Source organism: Candida oxycetoniae (assembly GCF_023343755.2).
Source record: "Candida oxycetoniae strain CBS 10844 chromosome Unknown scaffold6, whole genome shotgun sequence".
In the NCBI taxonomy this organism is placed as follows: Eukaryota; Fungi; Ascomycota; class Pichiomycetes; order Serinales; family Debaryomycetaceae; genus Lodderomyces; species Lodderomyces oxycetoniae.
Genome location: NW_026055365.1, coordinates 295,193 through 322,423, shown reverse-complemented (window position 1 = coordinate 322,423; position 27,231 = coordinate 295,193). Strand labels below are relative to the sequence as shown.

Here is a 27,231-nt window from a genome sequence, read left to right as displayed (position 1 = left end):
GGCTCTACTATCTCGCTCTGCTTGATAGTGTTGTAACAAGCTACTGAGTATGGCTCTACTATCTCGCTCTGCTTGATAGTGTCGGATAATCGGTCATAATACATGTACTCTTATATGTCCACACGTTCACACCACCCTCATGGTCCCCAGGCGCGGACTCGATACATGAAAAAAAGCAGCATCATCGTGTGGTGCAGCTTGTTCTAGTAGTTTAATATCACAGCCTCAAAGGCTGTACTGCGTCTACTTGGGCAGCATCATCTTGTGGTGCAACTTGTTCTAGCCTCAAAGACTGTACTGCGTCTACTTGGGGACTAATGGTTTCCAATCTGCCATAGTCATCAAACTAGTACTTCTAACCGCAGGCGGAGCTGGCGGAGTAGGTGTATTACTCCTTGGTTTCTCTGATTCCTCTTTGCTATTTTCAATTGTCTTTAACTTGGTCAGTGACAACGCTGAGGGTTTCAAAGGAATTATCGGTTTAGTCTCTGGTGCCTTGTTGTTCACTTTTGGCACAGGTGACGCAATAGGTGAAGATGTGTTCAGATTTGATTTACTAGTAGGTATCAAGGGAGATGCTGAAAATCCAATTGGTACTCTCACTGATGATGGCTCTATACTTGACACCTTCAGCGTTGAGTTTGTATTTTCTAAACTGAAATATGATTGAGGAGGTGCAGGTGGTGGTAAATTTCGAGTTGGAAGTTTGGAATTGTTATCTTCTAGTATCAGATATGATTGAGGAGCCGGGGGCAATTTTCGTGGCAATGGTTGAACATTGGCTATCACTTTTCTAGCTGCTGGAGGAAGTGGTACTCTTCTTGGCGCGCTACTGTTGGGATGTGGCCTCGATGGCAAACTTGGGGCTTCGACGTCAAAATGGTCCAACAAATCAACATCGTTCAAAGTATCACTAGTGAAATTGCTCTCGCTAGTTTTTGATGATATGGTGGGAGTTGACGAAGAACTGTGTAGTGAAACCAAGTCAGATAAATTACCATGCTCTTTTCTATACGAAGTGTACAACTCCTTCGCAATTTCGCCCTTCTTTTCCTTATCGACAAACTCAACGGTTACTTGAAAAGTGGAATACACCGGCTTGTGATCACTTAAAAACATATCCGGAACTGCATTGTAGTTTATCTGCTCCAAATCGTTTCTCTTCTTTTTGGCACTAAGGTACAAAATACGGTCGGTCCATGATGGAACTCTTTGCTTTTCAGATGTGTCATAATCCGAAGTCCCCTTATCAAATTTATAAGTTGGCATGAACTTAACAACTCCTTCACTAAACTCACCAAAGGCCCCTTTTGATTTTAGTTCCTCTTTCAATTGATCACTCTGCATCATCTCATCAATTGCCCCTTCTTCGATCAACTCTCGGCATTGATAGTTTGGTAAATTTAATCTGTAATTCAAATCTCCAAACCAAATGACGTGATCATGGTCTTGAAGAGAGTAGTTTCTCGTAAATACTAATCCCTGCATTATCGTAGTATATTCATTGAATCTCTCTAAAACTGCAGTAGTCCCGGCTGCCAAATGCGACGTCACCAATGCAAAGGAAGTAGCACCAAACTCAAATCTCACCGCACATGCACCTTTGTTTGCTGCAATGCCTCCCAACCCCGTTTTCTTAAAGGATCCAGAAACCCTAGTTACATGTTCAACTGCTGATTTCTTGACAAATAAAAACAATGACATCGAAGCTATGCTCTCTGTTCTTAAAAGCGCATATTGCTCTTTTTGCGAGTTAAGTTGTTCATTCAAAATGGCGGCCCATCTCCTAGGCTTAGATGCATCGGAGTTTATAATTGACCCGGCATTGAGCTCAATCAACTCTTGAAATCCAATGGCGTAGATATCTGGCAATGTCTTATTTTCTGGTGGGAACAACCACGGAGTTAGATCGATTGAGTTTGTTGGTTCCAAAGCATTGACATTGTAAGTGCCTGTGAATATTTGGATTTTTTTACTAGTGGAAAAGACATGGGATTGTTGTTTTAATCCATAGGTAACAAATTCGCTTGCGGGGTCATAAATTTTGACTTTTTTGGAAAGTGGCCCTGCAACTCCCAACAATGAATCTATTGTCGATTGCTTTTTATCATCAACAAATGTATTTTGATACATCCTAGATACCGATTTTGTTACATCAGATAAAGCTCCAGCAATATTCATCTTTCCAGATCTTGAAAACGACGACTTTAAAGCGTTTGTACCGGTGTATATCTGCGATATCGCGTCGCCATTATCTGCCCATAACGAATTATGCAATTGTTTAATAGAGTTGCTGCGGATTGAGTTTTCATTCCCCCCATTTCCTAATTGGCTTTTCAAAATAATATCAAGTACAGTTCTTGATATCACTTGCTCAATTACATTTGTACGGTCAAGACAATCCAAACAATTTACTCGAAACACGCCATCTTGACGCGTGATTACTTGATTTTGTTCTAAATCGTACGAAAAAAACCCAAACTGATGCATTGACTCACGAATGGAACGAAGAATCTTTGTTGCGCCATCAAATCCACCGGCCGCTTTTGTTTCTTGGTGGAAATCAAAGTCGGTATACTCGATTTCTTCCCTAAGATTGCAATGTTGATATAATTGCCTGTACCTATTGGATAGTTGAATCTCGGCAGATTTGGTTTTGGACAAAAGGTCAATAATATGACAAACGCCATAAGATTTGCAAATATCTGAAAAATGTTTGTTGAACACTGGTTGGGTGGCCTCTAAAGATCTTGTGAGTGTTACCTTGGGATTTATCAAGCTTGAATCTTGTTCCCAAAAAGTTGGTACTGAGCCTCTTACTTGAGTATAAGTGTATACTGAGGATTTAGATGGATTATAATATATGAATTCGGTTTCAACAAAGTTGGCTACATTGCCATTATCATCAATACCTCTAGTGTTGTATCTTGTGCCGGCTCTTTTCCAAGATTGCTTGGATATAATTGAAATTCTGTCATCATTTCCTTCTCTTGTATTCATACTTTTGGCGAACCCCCTAATCACCATAGTTAAAAACCTATTATCATCTAATATCAATTGGTTATGTCTGTCCAAGTTTGATCTGAATTTGATCATATCATCTATTAGAAAGGAATTCCACATGTATTGTGGTTGATAATGCCCAATAGTATCGAGAGTATCTTCCACGCCTCGACTTTGCAATGTTGAAGTTAAATCGAAATCGTTTGAGTAGTAGAATGACCTATTGGATAGCAATTTTTTGTACTCGATACAAGGATGCTGCGTCCGAGTAAACTTATCCTCTTCCATCTCTTCTGGTGAAAGGATCGGATACCCCTGTGAGTCCAATTCAACAAAGTCCCATTCATTGTTGTTCAACGAGATGAATTCAACCGACTGGATATTATCTACTGTTTCTCCCTGTATTGGAGAAGCGACACCTTTTCGAGCTGAGGTTATCACTGCTAAAAAGATTTGCTTCTCGACATACATCAACCCAAGACACCCGTAAATGTCCTTTTTGAGCAACGGCTTGAACTCTTCATCTGAAGTAATGCTTGTATTGGGGACTAGTTCGAGGTTAACTGTAGGTTTCGGTAGCTGAGTCTGTTTCAAATTGGTCCGAAAGGTTAAACTATAGGTATTTGAAAATACCACCAAGGTTCTCGGATTATCCTTGTATAAAAGTCTCATTATGGAAAATCTGTGGAGGTGGAGGTGGGCGGAGGAGGAGGGGGAGCAGTATGCTATGCTATGCTATGCTACGTCTCCAGTGCTACCTCGTAGAATGCAAAATGCTATGTATCAGATGCTATAGACTTGAGTCTTTTGGTAAATGCTATAAGCTTTGGCTCTCTCTTTTAGTAAGTAATTTCCTCGTGTGACGAAAAGTTTGCTTTAACAAAGAAACCTTTAAACTTTTCAGATTTGAAATTTTTCAATCAAACATATAGCAATGGTGAAGCCAGAAAATGAAATCAAAGAGAAAAGGGCAAGATGAGTAAAAGCGCGTGTCACGAATGGAAAGGAAAGGAAGGGAAAAGAAAAGGAAGGAAAAGGAAGGAAAGGGAAGGAAAGGGAAGGAAAAGGTGGAAAAAAGGACACTATCGAGTGTGCTTCGGTAACAATATCGAGCAAAGCGAGATAGTGTTATTAGTCAATGCTCCACTATCAAGCAGAGTGAGATGGCACTCAGTAACACCATCGAGCAGAGTGAGATAGTACTCTTAATTTCACCGAGCGAAGCGAGATAGTACTCTAACTTGCTAGAATGAAGAATGCGCTGAATTTGAATAGTAGTTGAGTAGTTAGTGTGCTCCACTATCGAGCAGAGCGAGATAGTAAAGCAACACTCAGTAGCTTGTTATAACACTATCGAGCAGAGCGAGATAGTGTCTGCTCGATAGTGTTGCTCGATAGTAGAGCAAAACTCAGTAGCTTGTGAGCAAAACTCAGTAGCTTATCACAACACTATCTCGCTCTGCTCGATAGTGTTGCTCGATAGTGTTGCTCGATAGTGTTGCTCGATAGTGTTGCTCGGTAGTGTTGGTTGTTGCTCAATAGTGCGCATAAAATATATTACATTAGCCCCCATAAATTTCACCACTACTCAATTCTTGTAAATGCCATTTGTCACTAGTGTTCATCAAAAGCTCGACAAGTATCGATTAGTACTTGGTTCTACTTCTCCTCGAAGAAAGGAGATCTTGGAGACGAATTTCGGCATTAGCAAATTCGATGTAATTGGGTCAAATTTTGCAGAAAACTTGACAAAATCAGATAAAACACCTCTTGAGTATGTAATCTTAACAAGCCAACGCAAGGCTGAGGCATTAGTCAAAGTTGTCAAAGAAAATTATAGTCAAGAAGATATCATTCTTATAACATGCGATACGGTGGTTTCTTGCAATGGCGAGATCTTTGAAAAACCAGGCACCAAGATTGAACAAGCACGATTCTTCAAGTATTATTCAAGATATCCAAAAGTAAATGTAATTTCAGCTGTTACAATAATCAAAATACGAGGCAGTTCGATACTAGAGTTTCAAAATCATTGTATAACCAAATTAGAATTCAAGCTGAATAATGAGGATGTAATGAATGGGTATATAGATAGTGAAGAGGGCTTGGAAGTTGCAGGAGGATTCAAGTTTCAGGAGAGAGGTTGCTTGTTATTTAAGGAAATTACTGGTGATTACCTCAACATTGTTGGTCTTCCAACTTATACCTATGACCTATTGAAAAGGGCTTTAGAATGATATGATGGATACGACAAATGCGACATTTTGAACGACATTTTACGTGAAAAATCTCATCCTGCTCATCGCAAAAAAGAAAGAATAAAAAAAAAAAACTATGAGGGATGAGATCTTCTATTGAGAAGCGGAGCCCAATATGGTTAAGAAACAGGGTAAGAACAAGAACGTTGAGGCTAAGAACGTCAAGCCTAAGGGCGATTTGGTCGAGAAGACCGCACCTGAAGCGATTGGACAACCAAATGACCAAGATTTGGAACTTCTATCTTCGTCAGACGAGGAATACAACTCATTAAGTGATGATGATGATGATGAGGAGGAGGAGGAGGAGGATGATGATGATGATGAGGAGGAGGAGGAGGAAATCAAAGACACTATCAAACCAGCCACATCGGGACACAAGGTGAATAAAGTAATGAAGAAAGAATCAGACTCGTCGACTAAATCCGCATCAAAAACAAAGAAACCAAAAAGAGGAATCATATATATAGGGAGATTACCATCTGAGTTCCAGGAGAATGAATTAAAAACATACTTTAATCAGTTTGGTGATATTACCAACCTAAAGCTTTCGCGTAATAAGAAAACAGGTAAGTCAAAGCATTTTGCATTTCTCGAGTTTGATTCTTACAGTGTAGCCCAAACTGCGGCGGAAACAATGAATAATTATCTTTTGTTTGGTCACTTGATCAAATGTCAAGTTGTCGATACACCACATAAGGACTTATTCAAAAACGCTCAAAGGAAATTCAAAGTGATACCGGTGCACAAAATTGTTAAAGATAAGCATGACAAGCCAAAAACTAAACAGGAATGGGAAATTTTGGTAAACAAGTTTGAAGAAGCAAAGAAGAAAAAAGTGCAAGAATTGAAAAGCAAAGGAATAGATTACGATTTGAGCAAGATATAGACCTCCTTACATACTTACTACTAAGGCCCATTATTTTCAAAATAAATTGAGAGGATGGGGAGAAGGAGGAGGGTGTGTGGCATAATGTAAATTATTTCCCAATACGGTAGAACAATCCCCAGTACGAGAAACAGTACAAAAATTGTTTTGGATCATTTAATACAGGAGTAATGGGATATCAATAATATGTGTGTAATACCAGTCTTTGTTTCATTGCTCTAACAACCCAAGGTTGGTCCCCTTTCCCCCAAACTAGGTGCTTGATTTATGCCTCTCAACTTTCTACGTATTCCTTTTCTTTTTACATTCAAATTTTTTTTTTTTTCACAGGCATCTTGTGATAGTAAATGGTTAGATCAGCCCATTATCAAGCAATAACCAAATAAACCACAACTTCTCTATATAAAAAAAGATTAAGAGTCAGCGGGGAGAGAAATGGCGGTGGTACTGGAAGGAATTAGGGCATTTACACTGATTTTTGTAGGCACTTTAGTTTTAATCGCACTGGTTCTTTCCTGTGTTCTGGTTCTTGTTCCTCCGCACAAACAATAAAAAAAAAACCCAACCTTCCCAGGTGGAGAGATTCAGAGTTGAAAAAAAAAAAAAAAAAAAAAAAAAAATTGAATTCGTATAAATAAGGATAAAACATTTTCTACTAAAGGTTGATTGATTGTTGTCCCCAATTGAAGTCAACTTGATTAGAAGTGCTCATACTTGATTGGTGGTAATCCAACTTGAAATACTTGTTCTCGAAACTTTTGTTATTCTGCTAAAACACGAAAGTATTTTACTTATCGAGTGATACATATATATACTTATATATTTATATCTTTTATAATTAACACTATGTCGTCCGAGGTTAAAGTATTTGATGCTGATGAAATTTCCAAACACACAACACATGATGATTGTTGGGTGGTCATAAATGGTAGAGTTTATAATGTATCAAGCTACATAGATGAGCACCCTGGAGGGGAAGAGGTTCTTTTGGATGTCGCAGGTTCAGATGCTACTGAAGCCTTTGATGATATTGGACATTCCGATGAGGCTCATGAAATATTGGCAAAATTGTTTATTGGAAATTTGAAAGGCGCTAAACCTGTTGAGGCTAAGAGAGCTCAAAGCTATAAATCAGAAGAAGGTTCGGTTAATGTGCCATTGATTGCTGTTGTTGTTTTCCTACTTGCGTTTGGTGCTTACTACTATAAAACCAATTTCTAAACGAAGAGAATAGCCAAAAAAAATAAAAAGAAAAAAAAAAGAAAAAGAAAAAGAAGAAACAAAACAAGAAGAGAGAAAGAATAAGGGAAAACTTGTTGAACGTTGAGAATATTTCTGTATAGAATATGAAGAAATTACTAATAAATGCTTATTTATTAATCCTGAAAAATGGCCCTTTTTCTGCTTTAGATTAAATTATTTTGATGTTTTGACCTTTTACGTGTTGGTGAGTAATCAGAGTCTCGTTAAAATTTATTGGATAACAGAAAAAAAAAAAAAAGCATAGACTATCAAGCAGAGTGAGATAGTCTTGTGTAGTTGGTATTATCGAGCAGAGCGAGATAGTCTTGTGTAGTTGGTATACTATCGAACAGAGAGAGATAGTCTTGTGTAGTTGGTATACTATCGAACAGAGAGAGATAGTCTTGTGTAGTTGGTATATTATCTCACTTTGCTGGATAGTCTATTTTTTTGATGGGAATTTTTCATCGCACACGGGATTGCTTTGTTATTGAAACACTTGATATGAACTGGATTTCAAGGCCAGAGCAACCAATCTATAGGTTTTTTCTAGAGGTAGATTTTCAATCAGTAATTGAAAAAATTGGTGTATATTTCGTCCTATTCAAAAAACACGTGTATCAACAAACTATAATTGCGATATATTGCAATTTGAAAGAAACAAATCTCATATCACTATCGACCAACACTATCGAGCAACACTTGGTAGCGACACTATCGACATTATCGATGGACGCAGTCAAACCCGTGTGTATGCGGTCATTGAATGCTGTCGATACATGTTGTAAATTGAGGTTTGTTAGCCGAGTTAGGGAGAAGGTGCTAGCAAAGCGAGAGAAGAGAGATGAAAAGGGTAGTTTCAGGTGTAGTCACTGTTACTCCACTATCGAGCAGAGCGAGATAGTGGAGCAATACTCAGTAGCTTGTTACTCCACTATCGAGCAGAGCAAGATAGTGGGGCAATACTCAGTAGCTTGTTACAACACTATCAAGCAGAGCGAGATATTGGAGCAATACTCAGTAGCTTGTTACAACGCTATCAAGCAGAGCGAGATATTGGAGCAATACTCAGTAGCTTGTTACAACACTATCTCGCTTGGCTCGATAGTGTTATTAGTCTCTGTTACTCCACTATCAAGCAGTGCGAGATAGTGGAGCAATACTCAGTAGCTTGTTACAACACTATCTCGCTTGGCTCGATAGTGTTATTAGTCAGTGTTGCTCCACTATCTCGCTTGGCTCGATAGTGTCATCAAATTGTATGAGATCAACATGATTAGGAAAAGAAATTTCTAAACCTTCAATCCAAGGCCAAACACATACTCCTCATTCCCTCCCTTATCCACCCATTTTGGTTTTCTCTTTCCACTATAGCACATACCTATCCGTATCACCTAAAACTTTTAAACTGCTGACCTCCTGTATGAACTCACAATAATATGGGTGCAAAAAATAATTCATAAAAAATATTCACTTTTGTGTTGTAGCAATATTTTTTGCAGCAATTAATCTTCTTTTTTTGGCCAATGCAAAAATCTTTCCCACTAGCAAAGAGGAGGTGGACATTTACCAGTCTAATAAGAGACAGAAGTTGGTACCATTGCCACTTGTTGGCAACTAGTAGAGTTTAAAACCATGTTTAAACTTTCATTCAGTTGTAAATATCTCGTCAGCTTTCCTTTGAGAGCTTCTACTTTTTCGGATTTTAAAGAACTCAACAGTAAGAAATACAAGAGCCGTCATTTTGAGTCACCAACTTGTCGTTTTTTTCCCCTTCCATTAAGGAGAAGTATGTAATGCAAGTGTATGTGCGTATTCCTCGTAGTCCAAGATACTCATGTAGTGCAATACATTCCGATTGAATAACTCTGTGCAATATGTCTGTTAGATAAATCCAACCCCCCCCCCCCCCCCCCCCACAAATTGGGGCTGTTAATTCCGAACAATTTAAAATTTCAAAAATTCAATTGTCGAAACTTGAAACACACGTTATTACGTTATATTGAAATATCCTCTACAACAAACTTGATATACTTTGATACAATAATATGATAGCTCAAAGATCATCTTCAAAATGTTTACTTGAAAAGTTAGATATATCATACCCAATTTTCCAGTCTCCGATGGCCGGAGTATCCACTCCTGAGATGGCCTCGGCAGTGACTAATTCCGGTGGTCTTGGAGCTATTCCATTAGCTCCAATCAACTTCCTACATCCAAACTCAATTGACAAGTTAAAATCACTTATTGACCTGTACACTTTGGGCTTAGCCAATAAGAACAATTCAAATACAATAAACTTGAATTTTTTTTGTCATAAAGTTGAACCTGAGCCTATATCATCTGAGATTGCGAATTGGAAAACCCTTTATCAAAATGCACTAAATTTACCTGAATCCATACTTGGTAAAACCAAATTCACCAATGGCAATATTTCATTCAGAGAAACTGAACAAGATGAACAATCTTTAGGGAAACTATTTGATTTTCTCGAGCAATATAAGCCAAAATTAACAAGTTTCCATTTCGGAGTACCTTCACATGCCACAATTGCCAAACTTCATGAGTTGGATGCTATGGTGTTTGTTACTGCAACATCAATAGACGAAGTTCGTGTACTTTGTGAAGGAGGAGAAGGAGGAGAAGGAGGAGGAGGAGTTGATGGAATAATCCTTCAAGGATACGAGGCCGGTGGTCATCGAGGAAACTTCCTTACGAAATCCATATGGGACGAAAACTTATCAACACAATCACTATTCCAAAAGACAAAACAATACGTTGAAAAGCTTGAGCAAGATAAACGACCTTTCTTAGTTCCAGCAGGTGGCATAATGAATACATCACAAATCAATTGGTATATAAAGAATGGAGCAAGTGCATGCCAACTAGGCACGGTATTCCTCGCATCTCCAGAATCAACAACATCTAGTTTTTTCAGCAAATTAACCCAAGCCACCCCAGTATTAAATAATACTATAATGATTGACGTAGTCTCTGGTAAACCTGCGAGATGTATACGCACCGAGTTTATCGATAACTTGTATAAAGAATACCAAAGTGGGCCAAAGAGTTTACCACCTTATGGCTACATGTATAGTGCCTACAAACAGTTGAAAACTATAGCAGAAACAGCAGAACCAGACACCACGTTGCGGTTTGCATTGAATAAAGATATAGGATTTTATCTAGCTGGTCAGAACTTTTACCAACTTGAAAAAGGTCTGACCCGCGAAATCATGAAGAAACTAACTACCAATTTGGAACAGGATTTACAGCCATGAAGTCCATTCAAAAGCTCAAACAAAATACGCACGGCTTGGATTAAAAGAAAAAGAAAAAACTATGTACAGTAAACAAAAATTAAACAACTAAAAATGACGAATAAGAACTAAATATGCAACGGAGTTATTAAAGCTTAGTATTTTCAAGATTCAGTCGTCAACCACCTCTCCTCCTCTTCGTTACCCCCTAAAAGCCCAACAAATACATAAATAAACAGAAAGGAAAGAAAAAAAAAACACTAAGTAGGAAAGCAAGGAGGAACCAACAAAATAAATTTTTAAACTTTAACCAACATGAGCTTATTTCAAATGACTTGTGGAGTAGCAAAACAGCACCGCCCCCCTTGGCAGTGGGTTAATTCCAGTAAAAAATAAAATAAAAAAAAAAAATGCATGGTAAAAGTGTTCAATACAATTCCTTTAACATTTGTAGTCTCAATTCTCTTCTCTCATTCTCTTTATCAAAATCATATACTTGAAAGCTATTGTTGAAATCAAAACTTTTGTCGTCTCCTTCATAATCGCCGTAAGAATCGTATATGTACTTGTAGTTAAATGGTCTGACTTGATTTTGCATAGTCTCACCAACGTCGTCGTTGTAATCATTATATGCGTATTCGTATTCGTATTCAGGCTCCTCTTCACTATTATAAGAAACCAACTCCTCGTTTTCCTCATGAGCTTGACCCTCCACCCTTGGCTCTCTCTGGTCGTCTATACTAGTACCTGCAAAATTCTTGAAATGGTTAAACTTGTCGTTATTAAGCAAATAGTGCTCGTCAACCCCCTGTATTGTGCCATCCACTGTATCTATTGGACTAGTTGATTTGTTCAAAGAGTCCTCCTCAGAGTTCTCTATGTTCTTCACCTGTACTTTGATAGCCTCGTTTTGCTTTACACTAGTATTGCTTTTCCATCTGGTACAAGATTTGAACCTCTGCAATAGGGTAAGGTTTTTGTTAGCAGCCTTGAATGCACCATTTGTATTGTTATTAGAATTATTGGATAACCTCCTCTTTATACCCAAGATTGTAGATAAATTTTGCTGTTTCTGCTTGCGATGATACACTTCACAAGGAGAATCAAAGCTTATTGTACCATCTTCCATGTTTGTGTAATAGTGTTGCTGTAAGCTTGGATCAAATTCTAGTTTCCAAGGGTAAGGTAAAGACATTATCGATGATAATAATATAAAAGAGCTTTGAAAATTAGAATAACCTATACTACTGTCTCCTTGTCCACTAGTGACAAAGAACCTCCATTACCAATTCCTAGTTATAACTGAGGGTTCTTATATACTGTTTTCTACACACTGCTATGTATAAGACTAAAGATGGGGAAGAAGGGGGGTTACTAATACTGAAAAAGGTTATTAAAATCCGATTCCCGAAAGCTAGTGGAAAGAAAAAAAAATAATGGGAGGTTTACTCCGATCTTTCTTTTTTGGGCTTCGGTCTAAAAAAAAAAAAGGCGGCAGCGGCATGCATATTTTTGCCGCTTCTGACGACCCTTTTTTAACTTTTGATTCAAACTTTGAAGAAAATAAATGGACCGAAACTTTGTGGGAAACAAAAGGATCTTCTGTCAAAAGGAGAAAGAAGAAAGAGATATAACGAGAAGGAGGGAGAAGGAGGGAGAAGGAGGGAGAAGGAGGAAGGAGGAAGGAGGAGAAGGAAGGAGGAAATAAATTATTAGTATTTGTTGGGTTCTGTATGCGCAACAAATTACCAATAGTTTTACCGATTGGCCAAATAGATTGTAATGGTCATTTTATTACAAATCATTTTTTTTTTCTATTTTCTTAAACTCCGCCATTAATCCGATAAACGATTCACTATAATCTTGAAAACTAATTTGAATTTGCTTACTCAATATGGTCTTTGACTCATTGCATAGACGAGTTTTAAGGCTGAAATTTTTTTTGTTTATCTCCTTTTGGTATATAGGAATGTTTCTCTAAATTACTAATCGACTATCGACACTATCGAGCAGAGCGAGATAGTGGAGCATCTCTTAGTAGCAGCACTTAGTAGCATCTCTTCGTAGCAGCACTTAGTAGCATCTCTTCGTAGCATCACTTAACAGCAGCACTTAGTAGCATCTCTTAGTAGCAGCACCTAGTAGCATCTCTTAATAGCAACACTATCGAGAGCGAGATAGCAGCACTGACTAATGTTTGACTTTGCAATTATCTAAACCATAGACTTTTAAATTTTGCAATAGTCGGTGGCAGGTACAAAGTGCTGCTCCATCTCGCTTTGCTCGATAGTGTCGCTCTGATTCGAGTTGATAGCATATTCATTTTCATGATGAAATCTCAATTCAGTATTACACTTTGCTTTCTCTGCCACTTCATTTTTTCTTCTAGATAACCACAGACGATTGGTGGGTTCAATAGTTATTAAATGCTTACACTAGTCTACAAGAAAATCTAAATAGGTGAAGCAATCAAACCTGTCAGTGCTCTATCCATTCCATTACAGAGTCTATGAGATGAAATGCCTACCATATGTGGTAGCGCAGATGGAAGAGATAGAAAAAGAGCCGTTTTTGAGTATTTTGCAACATGTATGTTTCAGTATTTCAATTTGACGAAAGCTACGGTTTCCAGATACCCTTCCGTTATGGGCTCTTAGGTTTGATGAACCTTGTTAAAACGACATATTTAGGATTTTTCTAAAAGCTTCATTTTATTTTTCACCATTTTATGTGGCTTATGTAATCCATCTTGAAAGAGAAAGAGAGAGAAGTGATGTAGCTTTAGTAACCAAGCTAGGTATTGATTGGTTTTCTCAATATAGATACCTAGATAGAGTAGTTCTCTTTAGGAGAAGCTAAATTGAGCGACACTATCGAGCGAAGCGAGATAGTGGAGCAGCACTGACTACATGGATACACCTCACTACCTAATACCAAAACCTAACCCTTGAGCGACACTATCAAGCGAAGCGAGATAGTGGAGCAGCACTGACTACATGGATACACCTCACTACCTAATACCAAAACCTAACCCTTGAGCGACACTATCAAGCGAAGCGAGATAGTGGAGCAGCACTGACTACATGGATACACCTCACTACCTAATACCAAAACCTAACCCTTGAGCGACACTATCAAGCGAAGCGAGATAGTGGAGCAGCACTTAGTAGCAACATTATCGAGAGCGAGATAGTGGAACAGCACTTAGTAGCAGCACTATCGAGAGCGAGATAGTGGAGCACATTGACCACTCTCAAACCTCGAGACGAGGAAAGGGACAGAGGAAGGTCAAAATGGCATCATTTTGTGTTGTTCCTTATAACTGACTTATATTGCTTTGCATTGAGAGCATTATCATATACGCATAGTCAATTAACCTCTTCTACCAGATACCTATTCCAATTTGACCTTCTACCAGATACCTATTCCAATTTGACCTTCTACCAGATACCTATTCCAATTTGACCTTATCTTCAAGTTTTCTAAACGAATAAATCAATATAGTCAAAGGCATAATAAAATAAGGCATGTAAATCAAAACCAACTTTACAATATCCTCTTGGGTTAATCCATAACCCTTACCTTCACAAACAACATACACCAAACACACAAACGTAGTAAAAGAAGCATTGAACCCATAAATCAACGACCACAAATAATACCTCGTATTCAATTGTTTACAAAGATATTTCCAAACAAAATAGAAAAAAAGCGGAAACTGGAATACAACTTCAATGAAAATGAATATTTTGAACCAGGTTTGTGGGTACAAAAGTAATATGTCTTTATTTTGTAAAGTATGGAAGTCAACTAGAAACCTAGTGAGATTAAGATGATATTCATTGGGGATAATCACAGATGCATCTATTAGGAATGTAATGGGGATATGCAATAAATAGTACCAAAATATAACCGTTTCTATCATCTAAACAAGAAAAACCTATGAGTAAACAAGTATTCAAATTGTCACAAGGCCTCTCTCTCTCTCGCTCTCTCTTTCTCTCGCTCTCTCTTTCTCTCGCTATCTCTCTCTCTCGCTATCTCTCTCTCTCGCTCTTTATCCTCTACTATAGCAAAATAAGCTGAATATTGTCAACTAAAGTCTAATGAACTTCTTGATAAACCTTTTTTTACAGTGTATTAATCTTTTCATTTTTCACTTTGTAGTTTATTTATTTATTTTTTTTTTCATTCAGTGATTTTGATGCATTCTACTTTTGCATTCGTTTGGAATGATAAGATTTATTAAACCAACTAGATTCACCCACGGGCTCTATAGATTTCATAGACTGCCGTATATATCATTTGCAGGAATTTCTGGTGCAGTACAATTACTTCATTCTGCAGCAACAGCAACGACTATTTCCAAAACACCTTCTCTACCATCACCTTCTTTTGTGAAAAAATCCAATTTTCAAATGATTAACCAATTGATAAAATCTACAGGTAAACCTGGGAAACCATTAGTTTGGATAGATTGCGAAATGACGGGATTGGATGTATTTGGGAGCGACAGAATTATTGAAATCTGTTGTATCATAACTGATGAAAATTTGAATACAGTCAATAACGGCGAATTTTATGAAAGTACCATATACTATCCAGAAGAAAAATTAAATCAAATGAATGAATGGTGTATAAAAAATCATGGCAAACTGGGGCTAACGCAAAGGGTCCTAGACCATCCAGAACAAACGTTGGAAAAAGTTCAGCTAGAATTACTAAGTTATATCCAAAAATATATAACTACACCAAGAAAAGGAATTTTGGCTGGTAATTCAATCCATATGGATAAATTCTTTATGATGAAGGATTTCCCAAAAGTCGTTGATTTTCTACATTATCGACTATTGGACGTTTCAACAATTATGGAGTTTGGTAGTAGACACGCACCGGAACTAATGAGTTTGTCGCCAGATAAGAAAAGTAGCCATACTGCAAAGTCAGATATCTTAGAAAGTATAGCTCAATTGAAGTGGTACAGAGATAATTACTTTAAACTGGAGGAGCAGATTGCAGAAACTGTTAATAATTTGAAAAGAGAGAAAAAGAACAGGAGTAGTGGTAATTTGAAATAAATGGAAAAGCTAGACTTACCACTGATATCTTTCAATAAACACCCTATTTTTCATGTACACACAAATATAAAGCCTTTTTCCTGTTCCACTTGTGTGTGTGTGTGGGGGGGGGGGGGTTCCCATAATGTGCTATAAAAAAAATAGACACAAATTTAGTCACAACAGTAATCCAGGTGCGCCAACACTATATGTATCACATTTCGAGTTGTCTAGAACTAAAAAATAATAGTAAAAAAAAAAATAGAAACGTACATTATAAAAGTCTATAAATAAAACACGCACACATATGTACACACTCGCTCGCTCACTCACTCACTCAGTGATACAAAGTGATTAGTGTTAGCTAGCCTCAGCAAACTCTTCACTTTTAGTACTATCTTGTTCAGCTTGAGTAATGCGATTATTATTCTCAAAAATCAGTTCGTAATTCAAAATCATCTTTTCTAATATTAAATTCATAAATCCAAAATTATGGATCAAAATATCAAGACCACTAGCCTCGGTTAAAGCAGGTCCTATAACTGTCGCAAGGTTCGACGATGTCATCTTGTTCACCTGGCTGTAGGCATGAACTCTGTTCAAATGACGAATCAATGCTTTAAATGTGCAGTAGTTGTACTTTGGTAAAATCTGGAGTATTTTCTTAAAAGTACTTATTTCATCAATGTCTTCTTCCCTTTGATGTTGTCGTTGTTGTTTAAAAGCAAAAAATTGTTCAATCACGGCGTCGGTTAGTAATGCATCAGGTAACTCTCTAAAAAATGACTTGACAATACTTGTAAGTGCATGAGTATTATATTTAACCGATCCAAAATTAATCGTGCCCAATCTATCAATACTGTTTTTCAAATTGGCCAACTCAAATACCGATGGACTAATACGGTATATTCCAACATCACTCATCATACCGCCATCCTCGTTATTACTTTCTATTTCATCAAATATGAGTTGTAGAAACCTGGGTACTTCTGAACCTTCCCTCATACATATAAACCTCAATGGCAATCCAAAAACGAGGTTGTTATTATTGTTATAGTCGCCACTTGCTTTGAAGTTTAGTAATCTTGAATAAAACCAATGTCGATTGCCATAGTTTAATTTGACTAGCCAATCATTTAAGTCGTGATTCCCTGTACATTGGAAAAAGTATTGATTTTCGTTATACGATTCAGAATCAATTTTGAAACTAAATGGGAGTAAGTAAACTGGAAAGATTTTCTTGTTCTTTAATGGGATGATAATTGATGGTTTTTGTTTAAGTTCAAGTGGTCCTTCAAGGTTGGGCAATTCCTTAACAGAAACAATTTTTTCATTTGCACCATTACCCAATGAAAATGGCCTTGCTTTGGCAAATAAGCCACTTATTTTGAATCTTGATGATGAGTTTGACTTGTAGGATAAAGATTGTCTTTTCAAAGAAGTGCTTGACGTCTTTTTGGTGATAGTATGTATTCCATTGGTAAAAGCGTTGAGACCAAGACTAGTGCTGCCACTGCTGCCACTGCTGCCACTACTACCACTGGCTCCAGCTCCACTACCAGCTCCAGCTCCAGCTCCACCACCAGCTCTACCACTAACACCACCTCCATCTCCATTAGTCGAGGTATTAATACTCAATCTATTAACCCCATGGACAATGATCTTGCGATCACGCAAAAGTTTCTTTTGATTGTCTGCAATCAACAACCTTTGTTGCTCTTCAAGTGTACCTTTAAAGATGCTCACTCTTTCGCGTTCATGGAATTGCATTACAATCTTTTCCAACTCTTTAAGTGTTGCTATACCTTCATTCAAATTCAATAAAAACTCAAACTCACCCGAGTCATAATATGTGACGTAATCATTAACATGAACATTTCCTTCCAATTCTTCAACACCTAATTCCTTAATCAATTTGAAAATCAAATACCTCTTGTTGAAATTGATTAACCTTTTGTAAAATGAACAGCATCGATTACTAGCAATCAAGTTCTCAATAACCCATCCAAAGCATGGCAATAGTGGCTCAGTGGATTGTAAATCATCAATGCCAATATTCAGTGGTAATAGTTCGTCAATATCATTAAATCCACTACTAGGTTTACGATGATCCAATGCCATGGCAGCCCTCATCCACAAATTGGACATCATTCTACTTTCGGGTGAATAAATCACATTAACAATAGCAGTCTCAATACATGATGGAATATACCCAATACTTTCAAATACAAATTGATTATTACTGGTCATTTTCATTTTGCTTACTTTAGTCATGATTAGCAACGTCTTCATTCTATCTAACCTTTCGTCCAATGTGATCTTGGAATCAGTCAATTGTATTAATAAATACGTCTTGAATCTGAAATATAGCTTAAACAATTTTCTAAATACAAAGGGAAACTTTTTCAATATCAACTGTCGATCACCTGGTGATACTAAAGTTTCGAAATAATGAAAAATATTTGAAATAATCAAGTGATCATTGTTATCGGCAATACCAGGCTTTTGTAAATTAAAGTCAAATAAGGCATTCATTTCAAACGAGTTTTCCAAAATCTTAAAAGTCTTTACCCAATCTTCAACTTTTATCCCCTTGTAAAAAATGGTCAATAGTTTATTAAACTTGTAAAGAAATTTTTCAATCTTGTGAACATTCTTATGACTTGGTAAGTTTCTATTCATGGGCACTTCATTAAGGGAGTTGGTAAACTTAAACTCGTTGATTAAATACTCATCAAACTTGGAGATCTCAATTGGCCGGTACGTCTTTTTCACAAATAGTTTCTTTAATTTCTTGTAATAGGTTACCAAGTTTTCAAAACATCTTTCCAAAGATGCATCAATCTTGTTTGAATTGTACCATTGTAAAATCTCATTACTAAATAGCTTCAACAATTTAATCAATATATTCTTGTTACTCAAATTAAGTGAAAAATTTGAATAAAAATTATTAATCAACACTATGAGTACCTTGAGTATGTTTATTTGAATCTTTAACAATAACTCATAATCAACTTTGCCCAAGTCCGTCAAGTCAATCGTTGTATCCAAATTCCAGTTAGGGAAAGATTTTGGTAATTGAGGTAAACTCTTTTCAAAATTAGGCTCATATAGATTATTGTTGTTATCACCGCCACCACTAGTACCAGAACCAACACTCTTTTTTCTCAGTTTGTTATACTTCTTCAATAAATACATCTTCTTCATAATGGATAATACGGCGTTTCCTGAATTGATAAAACGATGCGTCAACTTTTCCAACAACTCCTTGGTTGTGATGAATGAATTATAATTCAACAAAAATACAAATCTGTACTCTGTCAAATCCAAATGAACATCTTGATGAAAATACCTAGAATCAATTAATAATAAATCAATCAATTTGTCCATAGTAGCATACTTTGGTATAAATTTGTAAATTTTCCTCATTGTGCCATCAATCATTGAGTTGGCTACAAGGACATTGCTTCCTCGCCTGTGGGTGTTATTACTACCGCCATTGCCATTGGTGGTATCATTGGTGCCGCTACCACCATTACCACCATAAGAACCACTGTTCTGAGCGCCATGGTGCATACTGTGATGCTTTGGGGACATTGTAAAATTGTTAAATCTGTCAGAATTCAAAATATCATCAACATCAATACCTAAACCAGGTACATCATCTTCGTCTTCTTCTATTGCATTAACATAGTAGTCCTCACCACTACCAGCACTACCAGCAGCAGCAGTATTAGTAGTAGTATTAGTAGTAGTATTAGTAGTAGTAGTACCCAACACGTTAGTCCTATTTGAATCCATATCTGCAACAAAATCATCTATTCGGAAAGTCAATTCATCACCAATCACAAAATTATGTTTATCTATCAACTGGTCTAATTGTTGTGGTGATACAATTTTATTATCTGTTTGGGTTAATTCATCATACTTTGCAAAATTCACTTTAAAGTAGTTGTTGTTAAACGAGGGGATCCTTGCAGATGGATTAAATTCATGAACTAATAAACTAGGGTCTATGGATGATTGCGACTCGACCGAATTTATTGATATACTAGATAGGTTTTGATTCTTTGTAAATGTAGACTCTAATGGTGTCACGGGAAGAACTGATTGTGATGTGTTTACATTTAAATAAGCTTCAGGCAAATCAGGTTCTAATTTAACTGATAATTGCATGATTTTTTCCAAATTAATCGATTCACAGTTTAGTTCAATTAACCGTTGTAGTTTTCTCTTTAATTCCAAAGTTCTCTTCAAATCATTACCATCACCATCATTAATATTGATACTACCATTACTTCCAGTACTGCTACTTGTTCTTCTTTTGCTTCTTCTTCTTCTGCTTCTTCTTCTTTTTTCTTCTTCTCCTCCTTCGTCTCCTTTTCCTTTTTCTCCTTTTTCTCCTTCTGCTCCTTCTGCTCCCTCTGCTCCTTCCCCTTCTCCTTCTCCTTCTTCTTTTTGAGATTCAAATTCAGTCTTCACTTGATTAAACTTATCGTATGTATTATTGTTGTTGCTGTTGCTGTTGTTGTTATTATTGTTATTATTGTTATTTTTATTACTGATATGGTTGTTATTACTGTTATTGTTATTATTATTACTACCATTAGCACCAAGGTATAATACTTGGTTCAAACTTTCGTTAGAAAATATAAACCCCATTGCATCGTATCGCCTTAGAACATCATCATTATACTTGATAATGTCATGATGGTTGCTCAAATTGGATAAATAGTCATTCCATCTGTCAAATGAATAGTTAATCTTTTTCCATGTAGATTCCATTTCATACAAATCTATATTTTCCCCAACACCAGTATTGTTAATCAACAAATCTCCAAAATAAGGAATGACTTTTTCCTTTGGGTAGATTTTACCCAAACCTCTTGGAGCCATAATGTGATAAGAGTCCTTTGAAGAAATTTGATCTTCACTACCTTGGCCCAACCGAGGAGAGTTGCTATTGTGCTCTGTTGATTCATTTACCAAGTATCGACGGTCTAGTTCAAATAGCACCGGCGACCAATCATTTTTCAATAGTTTGATATATTCACTTGATACGAGCGACCAGATTTTGGTTAACCGAAGAATAGGTTGAGATAGTATAATTGAAGATATACCCAACCATGAAGACATATTACCCGATTTATCCAAGAGACAACCTAAATCAATCCATTTCTCTAAAATTCTTGCTTTCGATTCCAAAACCGAAAAACTCATTGATCCTGCAGAGGCATGCTCAACAAATATGTGATTTATTAGCAATCGAGATAGGTAATGGATATGATGGTTATTATTAAAAATCAAGGGGTTTCTTTTGTAAAAAAATTCCTTATTGGATTGTTTCAAATTGATCGACGAGTATAATAAGAGCGACTTGTCTATATTTGAGTTCCAACTAGTAAAAAACTTCAAATCAATTTCATTGACAATGTGAGCAAAATCAATCAAATTGATCTCCTTCATAAAAACCAGTGAGGATAATTCTTTAAACGGATGAATGCCGTATAACAGGTTATCGTTATTTACCAATATAATCAAAAATTGTTGTTTTGTCAACATCTTTTGTTTAAAAAAATTCATCTTTTCCAACTGGTGAATATCTTTGACGGATGATAAAATCTCCAAGATTTTCAAAACATATGGTGCAACATCTGATTTGAGTAAAAAACTATAAAAATTCTCTTCAATATTCTGTAGCAAGGAAAGTATTCTTGTGATGACTAATTGTTTATCAACTTCATTTGCCAAACCCGTGTGCTCGTTCCCTGTACCTGTACCTGTACCTGCACCTGCACCTGTACCTGCACCTGCACCTGTACCTGCTGCAGTTTTCATTTCGTTTTCATGTTCACCTTCATTTTCAACTTTGCTTCTTTTTTCATCACCTCTAAATTTATTCTCAAATATGGCTTCTACGTAGATTGATATATACCTTATTATGTGATGAAAATCAGGTAATACTGGCAAAATGTTGATAATTGTTTTTATACTATGTTGATCCAACGGATCCTTATTAAAGCACAAAAAATGAACTATTGCTTCAAGCGTGTTTTTTCCATTATGGAATAGAAATGAGTCAAACTTATGCAATTTAAAGTCATATTGAAGTTGCGGATGGGGTATTTTGACCTTATAATATGTAATTGGTTCGATTGAGCCTGATGATGTAGATGTCCCAGAGGCGGTTATACATAATGCCGGTGGGGCAGTTATTGGTGTATTCGGTATAGATGGCGGTAATGATTGTTTTGGCATTTTGCGAGTCAAACTGGTAGTAACAATTGGTACCGAAGCAGAAGATATTGATGATGCATTAAATGGTGCTGAGATCGTATATGATTTATAATCGTATGCAGAAGAAGTATGTACCACACTGCTAATAATGGGGCTCCCAATACAAGAAATGCTAATTGGTTTTTGTTGTTCAACCAAGGTAGATACAGTGCTATTGCTATTACTTTCTTGGTCAGTATTATCTCCTCCCCCTTTACTCATTGATTTTATATCATTTGCCTCGTCTTCTCCTCCCTCTCTTTCTTCTTCGTTTGCACCTTCTTCTTCTCCTTCTTCTCCTGCTCCTCCTACTTTTTCTTCTCTTACATTGTCTTCCACTTTAAAGCTCCTGATGTTTAAATTTGATGGCGGTTTATATAGATATAGGAGAGATCCCTTCAACTCTAGTCTATAGAGTCTCAAGTTTTGTTGGGTTATGTCTGTGGTATTAGCGTTGTTGTTGCTGCTGTTAGCTGTCATGGACGAATTACTGTTATTGTTGGCATTCACTACTGTGTTCAACCAACCATATTTGACTAGATTGGTATCATAATCTTGCCGGATTAAATTGCTGAGCTTCATCTGCATACCACCGCCACTGCCACCACTTCTAGACTGTGTGTATATTGAGCTTGCAGCGGTTGCTACTGGAGCAGTTGCTACTGAAGCAGTTGTTCCTGTTGTTGCAGTTCCAGAAGAGGTGGGTATCGAAGTGTCCAATGAAGTTATTGACTCATTAGTCGGATGGGATTGCGAATGAGAATGTGAGGAGCGTGGTAGTGGTAGTTGTAGTGATAGTGATGGTGGTGGTGGTGGTGGTGGTGGTGGTAGTGGTGGCGATGATAGATAGTGTAGATCCAGGGAATTCAAAGTATTTTCCTCCCTTATAGAAGTAATATCATGGTCGTCATAAGGATAATAAGTGAATGACTGGTTATCAAAGTTTCTGTTTGTGCTGTGTCTACTATACTGGTCGAAATCCCTTGAATCGTACAGTGATTCTTTATTATGGATCAGTAGCAACTCTGAGTTTACATCTAAACTAGAGTTATCTAGATTTGAATTACTCTGTGTAGAAATGCTTCGTCTCTTTTCTCGGTGTTCTCTTTTGCTCCAGATTTTCCTCATAATACCACTTGAAAGTTTTTAATTAGCTTACTTACTTGTTGCTATTAAAGTAGTGGGCTGGTGTACCGTGCTGTGCTGCAACTAACTAGAGCCGTGGCTGTTGTGCTGCTACTATCAAGTAGTGGGCTGGTGTATCGTGCTGCCACTTGAGAGTCCTTACTAGCTTGCTTACTTACTTGTTGCTATTGAGCGATAATTGCTGTGCTGTCACTTTTGAGCTATTATTGTGCTGCCACTTTTGAGCTATTATTGTGCTGCCACTTTTGAGCTATTATTGTGCTGCTGCTATGGAGCCGTTGTTATGCTACTATTGAGCCGTTGTTATGCTGCTATTGAGCCGTTGTTATGCTACTATTGAGCGGTGGCTGCCGTGCTGCTTGTTGTATTCCTTGGTGTTGAATTTGGTTGTAAAAAAAGTGGTTGTAAAAAAATTGGTTGTAAAAAAATTGGTTGTAAAAAAAGTGGGTCTCTAAATTTTAAAATTTTTTTTTTTTTTTTTTTTTTTTTTTTTTTGCCTGTTGTATTTTTGTTAGTAGTTGCAGTAACAGAAGGAAAGAAGTAGCAGTGAAAAAGTAGGTGGTGTGGTAGTAATAGTAGTAGTAGGAGTAGTAGTAGTAGTGTATTATATGTAAATCTATAGAGTATTAAAAATTTACAGTGTGTAAATAAACAGTTAAGTTATGTGTAGTATAATAATATTTCTTAAATAAAACGCGTCGTGTCTCATAACCATCAGCCATGGCTAAGTAACAAGTACCACCAGCACCTACCGCCATTAACACCACACCCACACCAACATCTTTAATGGTATCACTAAATATAATCCATAATTATCAAGTATGGAATCTTTTTTCGCTTAAGAAAAATTTTAATTATTATGGTTATATAGAAAACGTATCTTGTCATTTATTATTCTACCAATACATCATCTTTTTCTTCTCTTTACAAGGTTAGTCTTTCTACAGTAATAGGTGTATCAGTGTCAGTTACATCATAGATTACATATAATTGATTGTATTTTTGTAGACGATATCTTGTTAATCGACACTTGCTGTAGGTGACAATATATACAATATATAATAGGTTGTACAAAATTAGAAAAAAACGCAAATAATAATCGCTAATTTGTTACTCCAATTTGTTGCTTGTAAACCCAGCAACTAGATAACTAATAGAAATATGAAAAAGTTTTATGCAATAACAAGCGAGTATGTAATAATTTAATATAGGAGACCCATAAACTACTCTATAGGGAGATAAACAAGTCGCCAACATGCACTTGTAAGAACCAAGTATTTACAGTATATAGTGATGTTAAAATAAGGTTGAATCATTAAAAGCTAAATCAACAAGCCAAATCAACAAGCCAAATCAACAAAATCAACAAGTCAAATCAACAAGCCAAATCAACACAAGCTTTGTTTTCCAAGCTTTGTTTTCCAAGCTTTGTTTTTTTTCAATATAAGCTTTGTTTTTCAATATAAGCTTTGTTTTCCAAGCTTTGTTTCCCCTCACCTTCCCTCAGTGCAAAGTTGCCGCGACTACTACTTTATAAAGACGAAACGTTATAGTGGGAACTACTCTCTATACTGGCAACTAGTTGCCACTACCTCATGGTGGCACCTACATTGTAGTGGGCATCTATACTATAAGAAACAACGCGTTGTATCTTGTAAAGATGAGGTAATTTTGCATTTTCTAAAATAAAAAATTTCAATCACGTGATTTAACCGCTAATTGTTCTATTGCATAATATGTAAAATTTAATTTTTAATGTATACAATTATGTAATTGATCAATTACACGAGCAAGATCACCTATACATCTCAAATTTTGTCAATCACGACGAAAACACCACTAAATGCACATTACTCTATATTTCTACCCCTCTTTAAGTCTCTCATGCATACCCTCGCCATGTATGTCTCAGTTTTATACTTCCGCAAACCTTTTTTTTGCTAAAAGAATCGGAGGCATCAACACCCTCTACCCTTAATCACAATACAAATTTGATAAATTAGCCCTAGCTACATAAAAAAAAAAATCCTCTTTTTTCAAAACACCATCTAAATGATAAAGAATTACAGGCAAAATGATATAAAAGTATACTTGACGACTGCGGTTTATATACCCCACCTAGTCAATTTTATATGAGATTACAGCTTGATGATTAGTCTTTTTTTATAGTCAAGTTTATATGAGATTACAGCTTGATGATTAGTCTTTTTTTATAGTCAAGTTTATATGAGATTACAGCTTGATGATTAGTCTTTTTTTATAGTCAAGTTTATATGAGATTACAGCTTGATGATTATTCTTTTTTCATATCTACTTGGAATGAGCAGGAGGTGGCCCGTCGGGTGCACTGTAATTTGTCGTACTATCTGATACTCCTTGTTGTTGTGGAATATACCCCAGACTGGCCTCTGCTCCATCTTGACCTTGGTAATGCCCTTGTGTGTGTCCTTGTGTGTTTTGTTGTGGATAAGGGGGAGGCACATAAGAAAAGTTTTCTTGATGTTTAGCATAGTCCATATTGTTATTGCCATAATATTGACCATTGGGAATAGGTGGTGGACCATACATTGCATAAGCCCCACCACCACCCTGAGGTGCAGTATTATAAACAGGCACAACTTTCCCCTGTCTACGTCTTTTTACTCTTCTCCATATTAATAGTGCTAGAATTATTGCAAAAATCGGTATAAGGATTAACGTAATTAACCAACGGCTAAATCGAATGTCATTCATGGTTGAATGAATTTCATTCGCGGCTGATTGATTGTCATCCATGACTGGTTGATCTAGTATATATATTCTAAGAGAGGGAAATGAGAATATGGGAATTTTATTCCAAGATTTACAAATCGGGAGCCCAAGATAAAATAATCAGTTCCTAGTTGAGTATTGAGCGGATAGATAAAGTATATACTCATTTCTATTATTATATTATTGGTGCTACCATTTACTACTTGGAAGGGAGGGGGCGGAGGCATCGATCCCACACGGCGCTAGCAGATGACTCTTTTATTTATAGATGACTCTTTTATATAGAGGACAGATATGTCTATACCAAAATAGAGATGATTTAAAAAGGATTAGTAAGCATCACATCGTGTTTAGTGAGTTATCTACTCGATTCATCTTATTTGGATCTTAATGATTCGCTGTTATTACTTAATTGTTGGTTTTGCAATAATTTTTTTTTTATTTATTGTTTTTTTTTTCTTGGGGATGTTGTAATGGATATGCTTTAGTGGAGATGTTTTAATGGAGATGTTTTAATGGATATGCTGTATTGTTGGATTTTGATTGGTTCCTTTTTTAAGGGTTCCGATACCAACTTCAAAGAGATATCCCCATGTGTATTCTGAAATACTCTTTTTAAAAGCCTATCTCATAGAGTCGAGATCAACTAAAAAATATTGCTTACAAAATAAATATAACTACTCTGATCAAAAAGACAAACTGATGAAACAGAAAGAGCAAAATAGGAACACCAGAATGGAAATAGGAACACCAGAGTGGAAATAGGAACACCAGAGTGGTAGAGCACTATACAAGCTAGTCAGTGTTGCTCCACTATCGAGCAGAGCGAGATAAAAGCTAGTCAGTGTTGCTCCACTATCGAGCAGAGCGAGATAAAAGCTAGTCAGTGTTGCTCCACTATCGAGCAGAGCGAGATAAAAGCTAGTCAGTGTTGCTCCACTATCGAGCAGAGCGAGATAAAAGCTAGTCAGTGTTGCTCCACTATCGAGCAGAGCGAGATAGTGGACTAGCTTGTTACAACACTATCTCGCTCTGCTCGATAGTGTATCTCTCAACATTTGTCGCCTTTTCAAACCATCTTTTACAGTTTGAAATAGTCACGTGACTCTCCTAAATGAAAGCTTAATTTATTTTATGTACATTCCTATCATAGACATAATAAGGTAACGGAGATAACTGGGAGAATGTCAACCTGTGGAAATGTTACACATATATCGCGGCAACTTAAAATTTAGACTGGAACCGGCTTAATCTTAGTGGGCTTTCTAATTTTTATAGGTTCTCCTTTTCTGCCAAATTAAATCTCGTAGAAATGAAGAATGAAAAATCCCACAATGGAAATGCGATGATGA

The 27,231-nt window shown here is 36.6% G+C and overlaps 9 protein-coding genes across 9 annotated transcripts; 5 read left to right on the top strand and 4 right to left on the bottom strand. All coding sequences in view use genetic code 12, as the record gives it.

Annotated features, from left to right (window-relative positions):
* Positions 1–303: 303 nt before the first annotated feature.
* Positions 304–3,675, bottom strand: KGF56_000702 (phosphatidylinositol-3-/phosphoinositide 5-phosphatase; the record flags this gene model as incomplete). The annotated part of the gene is made up of 1 exon (XM_049326641.1): positions 304–3,675. The coding sequence occupies one exon, from the start codon at positions 3,673–3,675 to the stop codon at positions 304–306; it is 3,372 nt and encodes a 1,123-aa protein (XP_049182315.1).
* A 929-nt stretch (positions 3,676–4,604) lies between these two features.
* Positions 4,605–5,240, top strand: KGF56_000701 (nucleotide diphosphatase; the record flags this gene model as incomplete). Its single annotated transcript, XM_049326640.1, has 1 exon — positions 4,605–5,240. The coding sequence occupies one exon, from the start codon at positions 4,605–4,607 to the stop codon at positions 5,238–5,240; it is 636 nt and encodes a 211-aa protein (XP_049182314.1).
* Positions 5,241–5,376: 136 nt separating this feature from the next.
* On the top strand, positions 5,377–6,147 carry NOP15 (rRNA-binding ribosome biosynthesis protein; the record flags this gene model as incomplete). Its single annotated transcript, XM_049326639.1, has 1 exon — positions 5,377–6,147. The coding sequence occupies one exon, from the start codon at positions 5,377–5,379 to the stop codon at positions 6,145–6,147; it is 771 nt and encodes a 256-aa protein (XP_049182313.1).
* An 846-nt stretch (positions 6,148–6,993) lies between these two features.
* CYB5 (Cyb5p) lies at positions 6,994–7,368 on the top strand (the record flags this gene model as incomplete). The annotated part of the gene is made up of 1 exon (XM_049326636.1): positions 6,994–7,368. The coding sequence occupies one exon, from the start codon at positions 6,994–6,996 to the stop codon at positions 7,366–7,368; it is 375 nt and encodes a 124-aa protein (XP_049182312.1).
* Positions 7,369–9,437: 2,069 nt separating this feature from the next.
* On the top strand, positions 9,438–10,670 carry KGF56_000698 (putative nitronate monooxygenase; the record flags this gene model as incomplete). The annotated part of the gene is made up of 1 exon (XM_049326635.1): positions 9,438–10,670. One exon carries the CDS (start codon positions 9,438–9,440, stop codon positions 10,668–10,670), a length of 1,233 nt encoding a protein of 410 aa, XP_049182311.1.
* A 406-nt stretch (positions 10,671–11,076) lies between these two features.
* Positions 11,077–11,844, bottom strand: KGF56_000697 (uncharacterized protein; the record flags this gene model as incomplete). Its single annotated transcript, XM_049326634.1, has 1 exon — positions 11,077–11,844. The coding sequence occupies one exon, from the start codon at positions 11,842–11,844 to the stop codon at positions 11,077–11,079; it is 768 nt and encodes a 255-aa protein (XP_049182310.1).
* Positions 11,845–14,881: 3,037 nt separating this feature from the next.
* Positions 14,882–15,727, top strand: REX2 (Rex2p; the record flags this gene model as incomplete). The annotated part of the gene is made up of 1 exon (XM_049326633.1): positions 14,882–15,727. One exon carries the CDS (start codon positions 14,882–14,884, stop codon positions 15,725–15,727), a length of 846 nt encoding a protein of 281 aa, XP_049182309.1.
* Positions 15,728–16,066: 339 nt separating this feature from the next.
* Positions 16,067–23,110, bottom strand: BEM2 (Bem2p; the record flags this gene model as incomplete). Its single annotated transcript, XM_049326632.1, has 1 exon — positions 16,067–23,110. One exon carries the CDS (start codon positions 23,108–23,110, stop codon positions 16,067–16,069), a length of 7,044 nt encoding a protein of 2,347 aa, XP_049182308.1.
* Positions 23,111–25,438: 2,328 nt separating this feature from the next.
* KGF56_000694 (resistance to Congo red protein) lies at positions 25,439–25,903 on the bottom strand (the record flags this gene model as incomplete). The annotated part of the gene is made up of 1 exon (XM_049326631.1): positions 25,439–25,903. The coding sequence occupies one exon, from the start codon at positions 25,901–25,903 to the stop codon at positions 25,439–25,441; it is 465 nt and encodes a 154-aa protein (XP_049182307.1).
* Between the last annotated feature and the right edge of the window lie 1,328 nt (positions 25,904–27,231).